A 15992-nucleotide genomic window follows, 5' to 3' on the forward strand; every position below is an offset into this window, starting at 1 on the left:
AAAATGTCTCTTGGATTTTAGTTAGCTAGAATCCAAAGAGTATTTTTAATTACTGATAAGGTCTGGTCCAAAACTTAATACCTGGAGTGGTACATCAAGAATTTTTGCCTAAACTGGATGGAACCTCCCAGTGCCATGGGACAAAAGTTGATCATGAAATGTCTTCCAAATATTGGTCACATTCATGGCCAAAAGGGGGAAACCTGAGAAATGGAACCAGCAACTGCAGCCCTCCAACAAGAGCTGGTCAGACTAGAAGGAGAATAGCTGCTCTCTAGGAGCCATCAGACTACAGCCACTCCCTACGGTGAACCCTGAAGAAATGCTGAGAATACACAATTACAGGACCACAGAGAGCTGAAGTGCAAGGAAGTAATTTTAATGAGCCCTGACTCTTGTGTCTTCCCATACAGAGAAAAGTGCTCAATTCCTTAACTTGAGTTATTGTTTCCTGGATTTCAAGTTCAGTATTTTGAAGTTTACAGGTGTACAGAAGACACTTTCCAAAGAGGGAAATAAGAAGCAAAATCTCAACATATGAAACAGCATATGGTGAACACTGACAACGATGGTGAACACTCCCAGAACGATCCTTCTGATGAAGCAGAATGGTCACTGCCCTCTTTTCCCACAAGACTGTGGAATGGAGTTTGACAGTGGGGAACCGAACCAAAGCTGACTCCGTGTTGGAACCGTTTCTTTGACTTGCTTTTTGTTGTCATTGTTATTCTAATTGAACATAATGGCCTGCCTCAGAAGACCCTACCCTTCTGCCTGACTGTTAAAGTGCCTTTTCTCAGCTCACAGGGAGATGAACTGACCCTGCCCAGCTATGAAAAGAAGAAATTAACACATACATTCCAAAGGCTGGCCCATCCTGAGATGTTCTGCAAAATTGAAGACCCTTTTTACTTTGCTTCCTCAGTGTCTCTAGCTCTCTATTTTGCCTTTTGACTTTAGTTTCTCATAACTTCTCTCCCTCTGGCTCTATAAAAGAACCTGTCATCCAGACCTTGACTAGATGGTTACTTTGAGACATTAGTCTGCCATCTTCTCAGCCGACTGTCCAAGAAAGTTGTATTCCTTGCCTCTCTACCTCCTTTCTCGGATTCACTGGTCTGTCAGTAGCACAGCTAGAGAGCCCATGTGCCATAACTAAAGATCCCAGCTGTGATGAAACAAGGATTTTGCATGCTGCAACTAAGACCTGGCACAGGCAAATAAATAAATGCATAAAAAAATAAATATAATAATACATTTTTGGGTAATAAAAGTTATATAAAAATTACATTCTTTAAAATAGTGGGCTTGTATTTCATTATCTCAACTTTAGACTCTAACTGCATTGCAACCTTGGTCATGTATCCTTGAGGGAAACTGAAATTCTGAGTGGCCAAGATCAATAGCTTCCTTGCAATGTTTAGTTAGGAGTTGTGCAATCTAAGATGTAAAAACAGTGGTTACAGAGAAAACAGACAAGTAGAACAAAATTAATAAACTGGGTGAGAAAGACTTCCCAGTTACAAAAATCTGAATAAATTTGAGAAGTAGACAACAGGAAGATGTACCAAGCAGGGCTTAGAGTTATTTGGAGGGAGTTACAACAGAAATGTTTTTGTAAGATGATTCTGTTTTTATTTATTACTCTATTGCCTACATTTTGACCAATATTAATGAGAATTGGGATTAAAGGCCATATGAGTCCTTTCAGTACAAAGCAATAGGATTTTATTTTATTTTATTTTATGGCATCAATTTCCTTAAGGATGAAAACTTTTTTCCTTTCTATTTTATCTTTTAATTGATGGAGAATGTTTTACAATGTTCTCTTGGCTTCTGCCATACAGAACGCAAATCAGCCATAATTATTATTAATCACCTCCCTTTTTGAGCCCCCTCCCCTCACCCATCTCACCCCTCCAGGTCATCACAGATTGCCTCTCTGGGCTCTCTGTGTTTCAGCAACTTCTTACCAGCTACATATTATTTGCAGGGAAGGAACACAGATGCAGATACAGAGAACAGACTAGTGAACACAGTGAGGGAAGAAGAGTGTTAAGACCAGTGGAAACCAACATGATGATTACAACTGTTGCAATATCTCTTAGAAGATCTAGTGTCTAATCTCCCCTTGATTGGCAGTCAGAAAGATCTTCCTAAGATGGGATGGTCCTAGGATACACTCCCAGGGGACACATGTTGGTAAGAGTCCAAAAGGAAAACCTGGGAATGCTGGGGGTACAAAAGTAGAGATGGAAGGGTGATTATAAGGGGTGTTAGCTGGGATCACACGACTACTCAAATTTATCGAAATCAGGGACTTCTCTGGGGGTCCAGTAGTTAGGATTCTAACCTTTCCCTGCACAGAGTACAGAGTCCATATGGATTTCATCTCTGTTGGAAACTAAGAACCTGCATGCTGCATGGTGTAGCCAAGATAAAGAAACAGACCAAAAAAAAAAAAAAAAGAAAAAAGAAAATTAATATCTGGATCAAAGACCAAAGAAAGGAAAAGGTTTCAGTATATTCTTAAACATGAAAACCTTCTATCATGCAGACTTTTCAGCTGAAAATATGACAGGATAATATACAGAGGAATATATGAACAAAAGAGATAGCATGATATTGCAACTGAAAGAAAAGAGAATAAAAGGAAAAAAAATAGATATATTGTTGGTCCATGTGAACATGAAGGGCAGTGATCCTCTGAAGATGTGAGCTGAGGATGCCCTTGAGACGACAAGCTCTCCTCAAAGGTCTGACTTCAATCCAAATGAAGGATTCTGAGCTCTGATCTGTCCCAGAAACAGGCAGCACTGGGTCAGCCCTCCAGGTGTTCTCAATTAGCTGACTCAGGAACCCTGAGTCTCCTTGTTTCTTCATTTCTATACTCAGAACAAAATAAACCTTTTAATGTATTTATTTGTTAAATTACAATGAATGAAGATGAAAATAAGTAAAATTGGATTAAAAATACAAAAAAAAAAAAAAAAAAACCATGACTCACTGTTTCAGTGATGTTGTCTTAGGAAATCTATTTTTTTCCATTAAAAATTCTAAAAATTACAAGAACTGCTATTCAGCATTTTGAGTTAGTGAGTAAATATTATATTACAGATCAAATGGGTAGAAGGGTGTCTGGAAAGAAATCACTGAAAATAAACGACTGAGGCGCCTTCTTCAGATGAGGTTACGGGGCATTTGAATGGATCATCCTCTTAGTACTTAAGAGGAAAAAGCCCACATTGGGGCAGGAGAAGGTGACAAATGCTACGTGCTGACCTGCTCCTCACCTCAGAATAATAGGTGTCTTTTCCAAGGGTCTCTGAGAAGATAGTGTTCCCTTGGCTAAACCACACAGTCAGTCTTTACTTTTAGAAAATAAATGTTAAACTGTCACCTCCACGTTAAGGATGCAAAGCAGGAGTGATGGATATGTACCTTGGACAGCTCATCTCATTTTGCATCTCATGATAAACAGGAAAATAATTGTCCCCTTGCAATATTGGATGTACTGCAATTTCTCACTTTAAAGGTCAAATGCCCACATCCACATATGCTTCTCTTAAAACAAATCTCATTATCAAAATGACAGAATGCCAGAAAAGTGTATCTCTGCCAACCAGGATACTGAAGGTGCCTTCTGTTGTAACTGGTCATATGAGGAACAACCATTGGTTCTTGATGTGTCATGCCAACAGATGTAGGCTATAAAAGTGGCAGCAATTTTCCATCCTCTCCAACCACTGGGACACCCTCAGCTTCTAAATAAGAAGGATCAGGAGAGTCAACAAGATGAAGGCTCTGCTGTTCAGTCTTGTCCTTGGTCTGCTTGCTGCCAGTCAAGGCGATGTGATAGATGCCTCTCAGGTACCAGGGGTATTTGAACGTGGTCTAAGCTTGGGAGGAAGTCTTGGCATGTATCCATGTGAGTGTCCCTTTCAAGGTCCAGTCATGTGGATCGCTAAGTCTAGCCATCTCTCTGCAATTCAAAATTTCTGCATTCACTGGCTCTATGCCTGCTGTTTGTGATGTCTGTATCACCTTTGCCATCTATTCATTGGCTCTCATGTATGTTCACTTGTCTTGTAAAAACAGAGGAACATCACATAGGTATTAGACTAGGGCTCTTGCATTTGACAAGATAGCTCAAGCTATCTCAGTAATTTCTCAATTGTTTCCTTTACTTGACTTGAGTTTTCACATGATTCTGTAACTAGGGCTGTGTTCATAAAGATAGGTAACTTCTGCTAAAGTGAAAGGGCAGCGAAACTCCTGAGGGATGATGTCGGGCAGAATTTACAGAGACGGACTAAGATTTCTGAAGGGAATTTTACTTTTAGTTCACAGGAAGATGGTTAACCCATTTTATCGCGGCCGAGAACATAGACAAGATCACCGAGGGCGCGCCATTCCACATTTTCATGCGTTACATCGAGTTTGATGAAGAAAATGGCACGATACACTTCCGCTTTTATATCAAGTAAGTAAAAATCACCCAGAAGGAAAACACCTATAAGCCCCGACCTAAGGGAGGGTGTGTCTTCCCCTCTGCAGGGAACTCTCTGGGTGATGTTGAGAGCATTATGCCCTGTGCTGTCGGGCTGAGCAGGATCTCTGAGCTGGGGGAGGGGATCGGTCCCTCTTTGAACCTCCAGGGAATGTCCTGAAAACTCTGCTTAGAAGGGGAACCCAGAAGCTCCACTGGCATCAACTCATTAAAGGAAAGAGGGACATGGCAGAGGGAAGAGGCTCGTGTCCTGGAGACCACAGTCCCCACCAGGGGCTTGACCCCTTCCCACAGAATTTGTAAGAGACGGTTCCCACTGAGCCCAGATGTGAGGGCGGGGGAGAGCACCCAGAGAGCTCTGCCCTCGGGGCTTCCTCACGGGAGCTTTCATCATCACTGAGTTTCCCAGAGCCTTCAGAGCCCCTAGTGACTTTCCCAAGTGCCTTCCCAGGCTCCTGCCAATGCACGTGACAGGAGTTCGATCCCTGGGTCGGGAAGAGGCCCTGGAGGAGGAAATGGCGACCCCCTCCGGTATTCTTGCCTGGACAATCCCATGGACAGAGATGCCTGGTGGGCTATAGCCCAAGGGGTCGCGAAGAGTCAGAGAGGACTGAGCAACCAAGCACACACATACAGTCCCAAGTACCATTCATAGAATGCTCACTATACCGAAGACGGTTTTCTAAGAACATGCAAGCATGGCAGAAACCAATACAAGCTTGTTCAGCAACTGTCCCCCTCTCTCAAAAGAAAATAAGAAAATGCACAGTCAGCAATGCATTGTGAGGAATAAGAACATTAAGAGAAGAAACAACAACATGTTTTGTTGCAACCCCTTGAACTGTAGCATGCTAGGCTAGGCTTCCCTGTCCTTCATTATCTCCAGGATCTTGCTCAAACTCATGTCCATTCAGTCAGTTATGCCATCCAACCATTTCCTCCTCTGTGGTCCCCTTCTTCTCCTGCTTTCAATCTTTCCCAGCATCAGGGTCTTTTCCAATGAGTCAGTTCTTCGCATCAGGTGGCCAAAATACTGGAGTTTCAGCTTCAGCATTTAACAGTATACTTGCAATCAAATTAGAACCACCCATACAGGAACAGACTCAAAGACACGTATATCTTATCTCAGGAGAAACAGTTGTCTGTTTTCACTAATTTTTAAAGAACATCTGTTATCATCCTCTTTGCCGTATTTTACAATTTTTGTGTCGTATGTTTAATTTTTCATGTGGCGACTCTTTCTGAAGTCACTTTTGCCTGGAGTAGGAAATGGCAACCCACTCCAATATTCTTGCCTGGAGAATCCCATGGACAGAGGAGTCTGGCAGGCCACGGTCCATGGGGCTCCAAAGAGTTGGGCCAAACTGAGTAATTGAACACACAAAGAAGCATAATTAAATGTGTAATTAAATGCACCTTTGTGGAATGTACAGTTCAATGAGCTTTCACATGTGCACAATTGTTTCACCATCTACACATTCGAGATATAAAATTCCAGGCTTCAACTGGTGATTCAGTGCTTAAGAATCCATCTGCCAATGCAGGAGACATGAGCTCCATCTCTGGTCTAGAGGGACCCCACGTGCCCAGGAGCAAGTAAGCCCATGTGCTACAATGACTAAGCCTGTGGGCTATATGCTCTAAAACAAGGGAAGCCACCATAGTGAGAATCCCCGGCACTGCAACTGAAGAGTAATAACCCTTGCCCTTGGCAATAGAGAGAAGCCTGAGTGGCAAGAAGACACAGCACAGTCAAAAAAAAAAAAAAAAACCAGTTTTGTTTTTAAAAAGAAGGACATAAAATTTCTCCAGCACACCTCCTTTTCTTCACTCATCATTAGATGTCTACCCCTGGAGCCACAGGTAAGAAAAGATATGCATATTCTCACCTTTTCTGGCTCTTCATGCAACAAAATTAGGCACTCTGAATCATTTTCCCTGCCTTCCCCCAGTCAGCACAATGTTTTAAACAGTTATTGCAGTGTCTGCATAAGGAGTCAAGTTTTTCAAGCCAAATGAAAGGAGTTTGTCTGCTCAGATAAAATGTTGTGTGTTTGCAGGTATATTGGATAATTGTTGTGTTCTTACTTTGTGGTTGTTTTTCAGTGATTTCAATGCATTCCATTTCCCTAATGACTAAGAGGGCTTCCCTGACAGCTCAGTTGGTAAAGAATCCGCCTGCAATGCAGGAGACCTCGGTTCAATTCCTGGGTCAGGAAATCTGCTTGAGAAGAGATAGGCTATGCACTCCAGTATATCTGGGCTTCCCTTGTGGCTCAGCTGGTAAAGAATCTGCCTGCAATGTGGGAGACCTAGCTTTGATCCCTAGGTTGGGAAGATCCGGTGGAGATGGGAAAGGCTACCCACTCCAGTATCCTGACTGGAGAAGTCCATGGATTGTATACTGCATGGAGTTGCAAAGAGGCAGACACCACTGAGTGACTTGTACTTTCACTTTCAATGACCAGAAGCACTGACCACGCTTTATTGTGGACATTCTTTTCCAAGGTGTCTGTTCAAAGAGTAATCCAGTTTCTGTACTATTTTTCCCTTTTTAGTATTTGTTTCATAGACATTCTTTATATGTGCCGAATACACCTTTCTTCACATACATGTACAGAGGACATATGTGAAGTCACTCACTCTTTTGTTACAGAGGTGACAATATATACTAATCATATATTATATACATAAAGTTCTTCATAATATCATATAAGCACATCATGTGGACTTAAGTGTTTGCTTGTGCTCCTGTCTGTGTGAGTGTGAAACGTGTCTGTATAAGTACATGTGTCTTTCAGATTTAATCCTCATATGGCATTGTGATGGAGGAAGAGTGTGTGTTTGTAGAAAATTAAACTTTTTTTAAATGTTGTGATTTTTGGCTCTCACACTGTCTAATGAAGGCTTCCCTGGTGGCTCTCGTATTGTCTAATAAGGGCTCCCCTGGTGTTTCAGAGAATAAAGAATCTGCCTGTAATGCAGAGGACCCGGATTTGATCCCTGGGTGGGGAAATTCCTCTGGAGAAGGAAATGGCAACCAATTTCAGTCTTCTTGCATGGAGAATCCCATAGGCAGTGGAGAGGCTTGGCAGGCTACAATCCATGGGATCACAGAGAGTCTGACGCAACTGAGTAACAAACACTTTCACTTTCATTGTCTAATGAATCACTGCCTGGGTTGTGACAACGCCCAAGGTTTTGTCATGATGGCTATGCCTCTCTGTTTTCAGAAACTAAAGTTCGCTCTTTTCCTTTTTTCCTAAAATTCTAGATTTCTCCATGTTTATTGGCTTTACACACGACCTGTTTTGAATCTGCAGGCTATTTTCAGAACTACTAATCAGATTTAGTGTGAAGACAAACCATCCTTGCCACTTGAGAGTTACTGGATCTGAGACAACATATTTTGTCTCTTTCGAAGGTCAAAATGTTCACCAGCACTGAGATGATACCGGACACGTATTCTTGGGTGTCACAAAGAAAGAATCTTCATTATACGTCAAGTTTTTATTGTCTTAATTAACCAACTTGAATATATTTTGTTTTTAAGGAAGAATGGAGAATGCATAGAAAAATATGTCTCAGGCCTAAAGGAAGGAAACTTTTATGCTGTTGACTGTAAGTATGAATGTTTCACTGTAAAGACTACGTGCATGTAGAAATCTTGGTCTCAACTTTCTTCAATAACCCCATACACCTGAATTCTACTCCTACTAAAACTCAGAGGTCAGGGACTGGAAAGTCTCCCCTCAGTGGAGTGTTAATCAATGAGACCAGAGCCCGACATCCTAGGGTGTGAAGTTAAGTGGGCCTTAGGAAGTATAATATGAACAACGCTAGTAGAGGTGACAGAATTCAAGCTGAACTCTTTAAAATCCTAAAAGATTATGCTGTTAAAGGGCTGCGAGCAATGAGTCAGCAACTTTCGAAAACTCGGCAGTGGCCACAGAACTGGAAAAGGTGAGTTTCCATTTCAATCCCAAAGAAGGGCAATGACAAAGAATGTTCAAACTACTTCACTGTTGTGGTCAATTCACATGCGAGCAAGGTAGTGCTCAAAATTCTTCAAGCTAGAATTCAGCGGTAGGTGATCTGAGAACTTCCACGAATATAGGCTTGATTTAGAAAAGGCAGATGAACCAGATCAAATTGTCAACATTGAGTGGACCATTGAGGAAGAGAGGCAATTCCAGAAAAAAAAAATTTTTTTTTCTTGCTTCATTGACTATGCTAAGGCCTTTGACTGTGTGGATCACAACAAACTGTGGGAAATTCTTAAAGATATGGCAATACCAGATTACCTGTCATCTGAGAAACCTGTATGTTGATCAGTCAGCAACAGTGAGATGTGGAACAACAGCCTGGTTCAAAATTGGGAGAAGAGTACAATAAGTTAGTATGTACTTTCATGCTGCTTATATAAACTTACATGCAGAGTACATCATGCTAAATGCCAGGCTGGATGAATTATAAGCTGGAATGAACAGACACAGCAGTGGGCTGTGTCATACCCCAGACTGAGGGGCTCGGGAAACACAATCCTTAAAGTGTTCAAAAGGTTGCCTGGCCTGGCGTAGGCACTCAGGAACAGAAGGTGATGAACACAAGGTAGGTTGGTCAACAGAAATCAATTTTGTGGCTGGGGTAAAAGACATAGAAAGAATTTTAGAACCTGGATTTGATAACACGTTCATGATGTTTTAAAACACTCTCAGGAACTTCCCCGGTGGTCCAGGGAATAAGAATTCTGCCTGCCACGGCAGGAGACATAGGTTCAATTCCTAGTCCGAGAAAATCCCACACGCCATGGGGCATCTAAGCTCATACACCACAGCTACTGGTCCTGCAGTCTAGAACCCCCGGGCTGTAAATACTGAGGCCCCTGCACCCCAGAGCCTGTGCTCAGCAACAAGAGAAGCCACGGCAATGAGAAGCCCGCACACCACAGCTAGACTGTACTCCACAGTCACCACAAGTGGAGAAAGCCCACGGGCAGCAGGGAAGACTCAGCAAGTGAAAAAACAAAGCAGAAAAAGAATCTGTGGGGCTCATTAGAACACACGTTCTAGAAAGCATCTTGGTAAGACAGCAAGGAGTGACTGGTTAATGGCAGGAAAAGGTGAGGATGAGGAAGATTCGTTCCTCCTTTCCTTGCCGTGGTTAACGGTAGCATTCTGTGCATGCGTGGAGTGAGTGGGTCCATACACGATGGACCGTTCTTCATGCCCGCTGTGTGCCACCATAATCTAACTGACAACAAGTTAAGGCAGGGCTGTTTGTATCTTTTCTCTCTCTCACAGACTCAGGTCACAATGAAGTTCAACTCATTAGTGGGGACAAGAACACTCTCATAACGCATAATCTCAACGTGGATGAAGATGGCAGGGAGACAGAAATGGTGGGATTATTCGGTAGGTATGACATCCTAAAATTACCACTGATATGGTAATGTTACATGTCCACTGACAGGACTTTCATTCAGAATATCAGGAGGTGCTGACAGTATTCAGGGTGTAAGGCCTGCATCTTTATGCTCACCGAATTAAGGATCCTGGAAGGTAATATACCAAGAAACAGGAGGCCATAGGCTGCGGAATATCACATCATCAGACATTTCAAAATGATTCCTATCTGTTGAAATTTTAAAAATGAGGTTATACTAGAATCATTTTTTAATATTTCATGTTGAATATTGAATATAAAATGTTGAAATATTTAATATTTCAACTAATTTCATCATGGCTATAGTGAGACTGACTTTATTTTTAAATTTTTATGTATTTTTTAATTGAAGGATAACAGCTTTATTGAATTGTTTGAATTTATTGAATTTCTGTCAAACATCAATATGAATCAGCCATAGGTATACATGTGCTTCTGTGAAAGTTGCTCAGTCGTGACTGATTCTTTATGACCCCATGGACTATACAGTCCATGGAATTCTTCAGGCCAGAATACTGGAGTGGGTAGCCTTTCCCTTCTCCAGGGTATCTTCCCAACTCAGGGATCAAACCCAGGTCTCCCGCATTGCATGAGGAATCTTTACCAGCAGAGCTGCAAGGGAAGCCCATAGGTATACATATGTCCCCTCCCTTTTGAAACTCCCTCCCATTTCCCTCCCCATCCCATCCCTCTAGGTTGATACAGAGCCCCTGTTTGAGTTCCCTGAGACATACAGCAATTTCCCATTTTCTATCTATTTTACATATGGTCATGTAAGTTTCCATGACACTCTCTCCATACATCTCACCATCTCCTCCCCTCTCCCCATGCCCATAAGTCTGTTCTCTATGACTGTTTTTCCACTGATGCCCTGAAGATAAGTTCATTATCAGTAACATCTTTCTAGATTCCATATATATGCAGATTCAATATATATGTTTGTATACAATATCAGTTTTCTGATGTACTCTAAGTCTTGGAACAGACGCTTACAAGATAAATCTTTGTCCTTTTCCATGTTTCAAATGCATTCTTCTTATAAACACTGACATCACTCCCTCAAGTAAACATGCAGAGCATTGAGAGCTGTGTGTGCCATGGGGACAACAGGTGTCTATTTCAGAAAAGGTTATCGGGTAGAACGGTAGGTTCACGAAAGAGTAAATCACCCCCTAGCATTAAGTGCAAAGTGGTGATTGTGTCCGTGGAAGGGGAGAAGCATGTTTCCTATTAGCTGGGTCTAGAAACAGATATGAGTGGCAGGTACATATATGAGGAAGCTGTAAGAAGCAAGTAGGTTCCATATTAGGATGAACTCAGCCCCAAACTCTTGCAGATGCTGGCAAGTCTTTGTCATCCAGCTCCTGATGCTGAGGGGTAGGGTGTCCTACTCACCAAGTTGGACTGGGGTCAATTCTTAAGACAAAAAGCATACATCTGTGTCGTGGCAACCGTTTGAAGGTCTTAGATTATACAAGTGAACATCTGATTGGCACGTTCCACTCCTTGTTCTGTGGATTCAGGAATATCCATGGGTTCCCGGGGTCAACAATTCTTCTTTTTGCTCGGTGATTTTACAGGTCTAACAGATGATGTTGATCCGAATCGCGAAGAGGAGTTCAAAAACGCAGTGAGAGAAAAAGGGATTCCAGAAGAAAATATCCTGAATTTCATCTACAATGGTAATGGAATTATATTTTTTTCCCTGACCATACCATTCACCTGGTGTGTAAGTATCAGGAAACAAATCAACTTATTCAAAATGTCTTCTTGCACAAGTAATCTCTTTTTAAGATCCATTATTTTAAAAAAAGGAAGAAAGAACGAAACGTTGGCGATGATGGGAATGTTAGTAATCGGTGGCTCTTTTATTTCTCCAATTTTGTTTTTCCCCAGACAACTGTCCAAGGGAGTGAGAAGCAGTGACTCTGACACTTTTGTAAGTAAACGTGGTCCGTTATTAACGGTGACAGTTCCAGATGAAGCAATAAGGTCACACTGTTATTTCATGTGTGTGAAATGTTTATCCCAACAATTTAAACATGTCACTAATGAATTTTTTTTTCCCATAATTTTGCTGCTCTTGAGCCATATTAAACTGCAAACAGTTTGGTTTATTAACACTGAGCAGCTGTGGTGAGAGAGTCTTCTGCAGGAATCTTGCAGAACAGAATCATCAGAGAGAAGCAGGAATCCCCATGAGTAGGTGGAAACGATTAGTGTTCCCATCCATCCTGACCTTGCGGTTGTCCCCACACATACCTCCTTTGGGAGAATAGGTATTAAAGAGAGTCCTAGAAGCAGGGCTTCCCTGATAACTCAGTTGGTATAGAATCCACCAGCAATGCAGGAGAACCCAGTTCGATTACTCGGTAGGGAATATCTGCTGGAGAAGACAAAGGCTACCCACTCCAGTATTCTTGGGCTTCCCTTGTGGCTCAGCTGGGGAGACCTGGGTTTGATTCCTGGGTTGGGAAGATTCCTTGGAAAAGGGGAAAGTTTCTCCAGTATTCTTGCCTGGAGCATCTCCATGGACAGAGGAACCTGGTGGGCTCTAGTCCATGGGGTCACAAAGAGTTGGACACGACTGAGTGACTTCCACTTTTGCATAGATATCACTTCTGTTTGGAATCTGAAACATGACACGAGGGAACTTATTTACCAAACAGAAACAGACTCACAGACGTGGAGAACAGGCTTGTGGTTGCCAAGTGGGAGGGGGTTGGGAAGAGAAGGACTGGGAGGCTTTCGGTTGAAAAGTGAAAGTGAAAGAAAGGTTCGTTGCTCAGTCATGTCGGGCTTTCTGCGACCCCATGGAACATAGCCCTCCAGGCTCCTCTGTCCATGGGATTCTCCAGGCAAAAATCTTGGCGTGGGTTCATTCCCTTCTATACAGGATTTTACCAACACAGGGATCAAACCTGGGGTCCCCTGACTTGCAGGCAGATCCGTAACGTCTGAGAAGTTTGGGGTTAGTAGATGGAAACCATTATATACAGGATGGATAGAGAACAGGGTCCAACTGCATAGCACAGTGGACTATACTCAATACTCTATAAAACCTAAATGGGAAAAGAATATGAAAGAGAATAGATACTAATTTTTGTATGTATAATCACTTGGCTGTACACCTGAAATTAATGAAATGTTGATAATGAGCTGTGCTCTAATACTAAAAAAAGTAAAAAAAAAAAAAATATTCTTGAACCCAAAAGACAAAAGTTGCAGGGTTAGAGTTGTCTGCTCCAAATACAGAGCCTGAACATCATCTTTAGATGAAGCACCACCATGTACATGCATTGTGAAATCATTACTCATAGAATCAATCCGAAATGGGAAATCTCCAACCATATGTACATCCTGGGGACAATTCCACAGGGAACCTGCTGTCACAGAAATGTGCAGTGTTGAGGTTCACCTGGAATCTGATATTGGATCAGCTACCAACTCCCTGTTCCCTGGATAGCCTACTGAGTCTCACCCCTGTCAACTGTCACACAGTTGACTCAACTAAACCTTTGGTTCTCTTTTATTCACCTATATAAAGAGTCACTGAGACCAGGCACGTCCTCTTGTCCATGGGATCAAGATCAACAACACGAAGACGACTTTCCTGGTTCCTGATTAACATGATCCTGCTCTCTTCACATTCACACTCCTTCTCCCATCTCATCACTCCTTGTCACTAAATCATGTCCTGGTTTGTGTTATTTGATTGCTGAGGGTTTAAATAAATGGTAAATATCTGCCCTGCACATGCATGTCTGTGCAAAAGTCACCTCATTTAAAACACACAAATGTCCACATTAAGTGTCCAGGAAACTGTGCCTTTCATAGGACAGGTGTTCATCAGAGACAATCTTTATGAAGGTTTGGTAGACATGCCCTCAGGTGTCCAGGGAAGAGGGAGAAACTAGACTAAAGCATCATGGGGCAGAGTTATGGATCCTCCACCTTACAGGCTTCTCTGATGGCTCAGATGGTAAAGAGTCTGCCTGCAATGCAGACGACCCAATTTCTATCCTTGGGTGAGGAAGATCCTCTGGAAGAGGAAACGGTAACGCACTCCAATATTCCCTGCAGAATGCTATGGACAGAGGAGCCTGGTTGGCTACAATCCATAGGATCCTAAAGAGTTTGACAGGCCTGAGCAACTAACACTTTCACTTTCAGTCTACTGTATGGAAGGGGACAGTCTGATCAAGAGAAATTCCCTAACATGCATCTTATTCATTCCCAAGAAAGGAATGTACGTTCCACTCACGAAGGCCTATGCACGGAAAGCGCAGGATGACATTACTATTCAGTTCAGTTGCTTAGTTGTGTCTACCTCTTTGTGACCCCATGAATCGCAGCACGCCAGGCTTCCCTGTCCATCAACAACTCCCGGATTTTCCCAAACTCATGTTCATTGAGTCGGTGAGGCCATCCAGCCATCTCATCCTCTGTCCTCCTCTTCTCCTGCCCCCAATCCCTCCCAGCATCAGGGTCTTTTCCAATGAGTCAACCCTTCACGTGAGGTGGCCAAAATATTGGAGTTTCAGCTTCAGCATCAGTCCTTCCAATGAACACCCAGGACTGATCTCTTTTAGGATGGACTGGTTGGACCTCTTGCAGTCCAAGGGACTCTCAAGAGTCTTCTCCAACACCTCAGTTCAAAGGCATCAGTTCCTTGGCTCTCAGCTTTCTTTACAGTCCAACTCTCACATCCATACATGACCACTGGAAAAAACATAGCATTCACTAGATAGGCCTATGTTGGCAAAGTAATGTCTCTGCTTTTTAATATGCTATCGAGGTTGGTCATAACTTTCCTTCCAAGGAGTAAATGTCTTTTAATTTCATGGCTGAAATAACCAACTGCAGTGATTTTGGAGCCCCCCCCCCCAAAAAAATTAAAGTCTGACACTGTTACCACTGTTTCCCCATTTATTTCCCAAGAAATGATGGGACCAGATGCCATGATCTTAGTTTAATGAATGTTGAGCTGTAAGTCAAGTTTTTCACTCTCCTCTTGCACTGTCAAGAGGCTTTTTAAATCCTCTTCATTTTCTGTCATGAGTGGTGTCATCAACATATCTGAGGTTATTGATATTTATCCCAGGAATCTTGATTCCAGCTTGTGCTTCTTCCAGTCCAGCATTTCTCATGATGTACTCTGCATAGAAGTTAAATAAGGAGGGTGACAATATACAGAATTGATGTACTCTTTTCCTATTTGGAACCAATCTTTTGTTCCATGTCTAGTTCTAACTGTTGCTTCCTGACCTGCATACAGGTTTCTCAGGAGGCAGGTCAGGTGATCTGGTATTCCCATCTCTTTCAGAATTATCACAATTTATTGTGATCCACATTGTCAAAGGCTTTGGCATAGTCAATAAAGCAGAAATAGATGTTTTTCTGGAACTCTCTTGCTTTTTTGATGATCCAGCAGATGTTGGCAATTTGATCTCTGGTTCCTCTGCCTTTTCTAAAACCAGCTTTAACATCAGGAAGTTCACGGTTCACATATTGCTGAAGCCTGGCTTGGAGAATTTTGAGCATTACTTACTAGCCTGTGAGATGAGTGCAATTGTGCGGTAGTTTCAGCATTCTTTGGCATTGCCTTTTTGGGATTGGAATGAAAACTGACCTTTTCCAGTCCTGTGGCCACTGCTGAGTTTTCCAAATTTGCTGGCATATTGTGTGCAACACTTTCACAGCATCATCTTTCAGGATTTGAAATAGCTCAGCTGGAGTTCCAACACCTCCACTAGCTTTGTTCGTAGTGATGCTTTCTAAGGCCCACTTGACTTCACATTCCAGGATGTCTGGCTCTAGGTGAGTGATCACACCATCGTGATTATCTGGGTCGTGAAGCTCTTTTTTTTTTTTAAATTTAATTTTATTGTTAAAATTTACAATATTGTATTAGTTTTGCCAAATATCGAAATGAATCCGCCACAGGTATACCTGTGTTCCCCATCCTGAACCCTCCTCCCTCCCCATACCCTCCCTCTGGGTCGTCCCAATACACCAGCCCCAAGCATCCAGTATC

The 15992-nt window shown here is 42.3% G+C and overlaps 1 protein-coding gene across 1 annotated transcript in view; it reads left to right on the forward strand.

Moving 5' to 3' along the window:
* The first annotated feature begins 3795 nt into the window (after positions 1 to 3795).
* LOC147339702 (lipocalin Cav p 3.0101-like) overlaps positions 3796 to 15992 on the forward strand; it is a 56974-nt gene continuing 44777 nt past the window's right edge. Inside the window, exons 1-5 of the mRNA XM_086388849.1 lie at positions 3796 to 3870; positions 4344 to 4483; positions 8064 to 8131; positions 9814 to 9924; positions 11536 to 11637. Coding sequence (XP_086244975.1) covers positions 3796 to 3870; positions 4344 to 4483; positions 8064 to 8131; positions 9814 to 9924; positions 11536 to 11637 — 496 coding nt within the window. The remainder of the gene's footprint in view (positions 3871 to 4343; positions 4484 to 8063; positions 8132 to 9813; positions 9925 to 11535; positions 11638 to 15992) is intronic.

Source organism: Bos grunniens, chromosome X (assembly GCF_055505025.1).
Source record: "Bos grunniens cultivar Pamir isolate PY7600 chromosome X, Bosgru_T2T1.0, whole genome shotgun sequence".
In the NCBI taxonomy this organism is placed as follows: domain Eukaryota; kingdom Metazoa; phylum Chordata; class Mammalia; order Artiodactyla; family Bovidae; genus Bos; species Bos grunniens.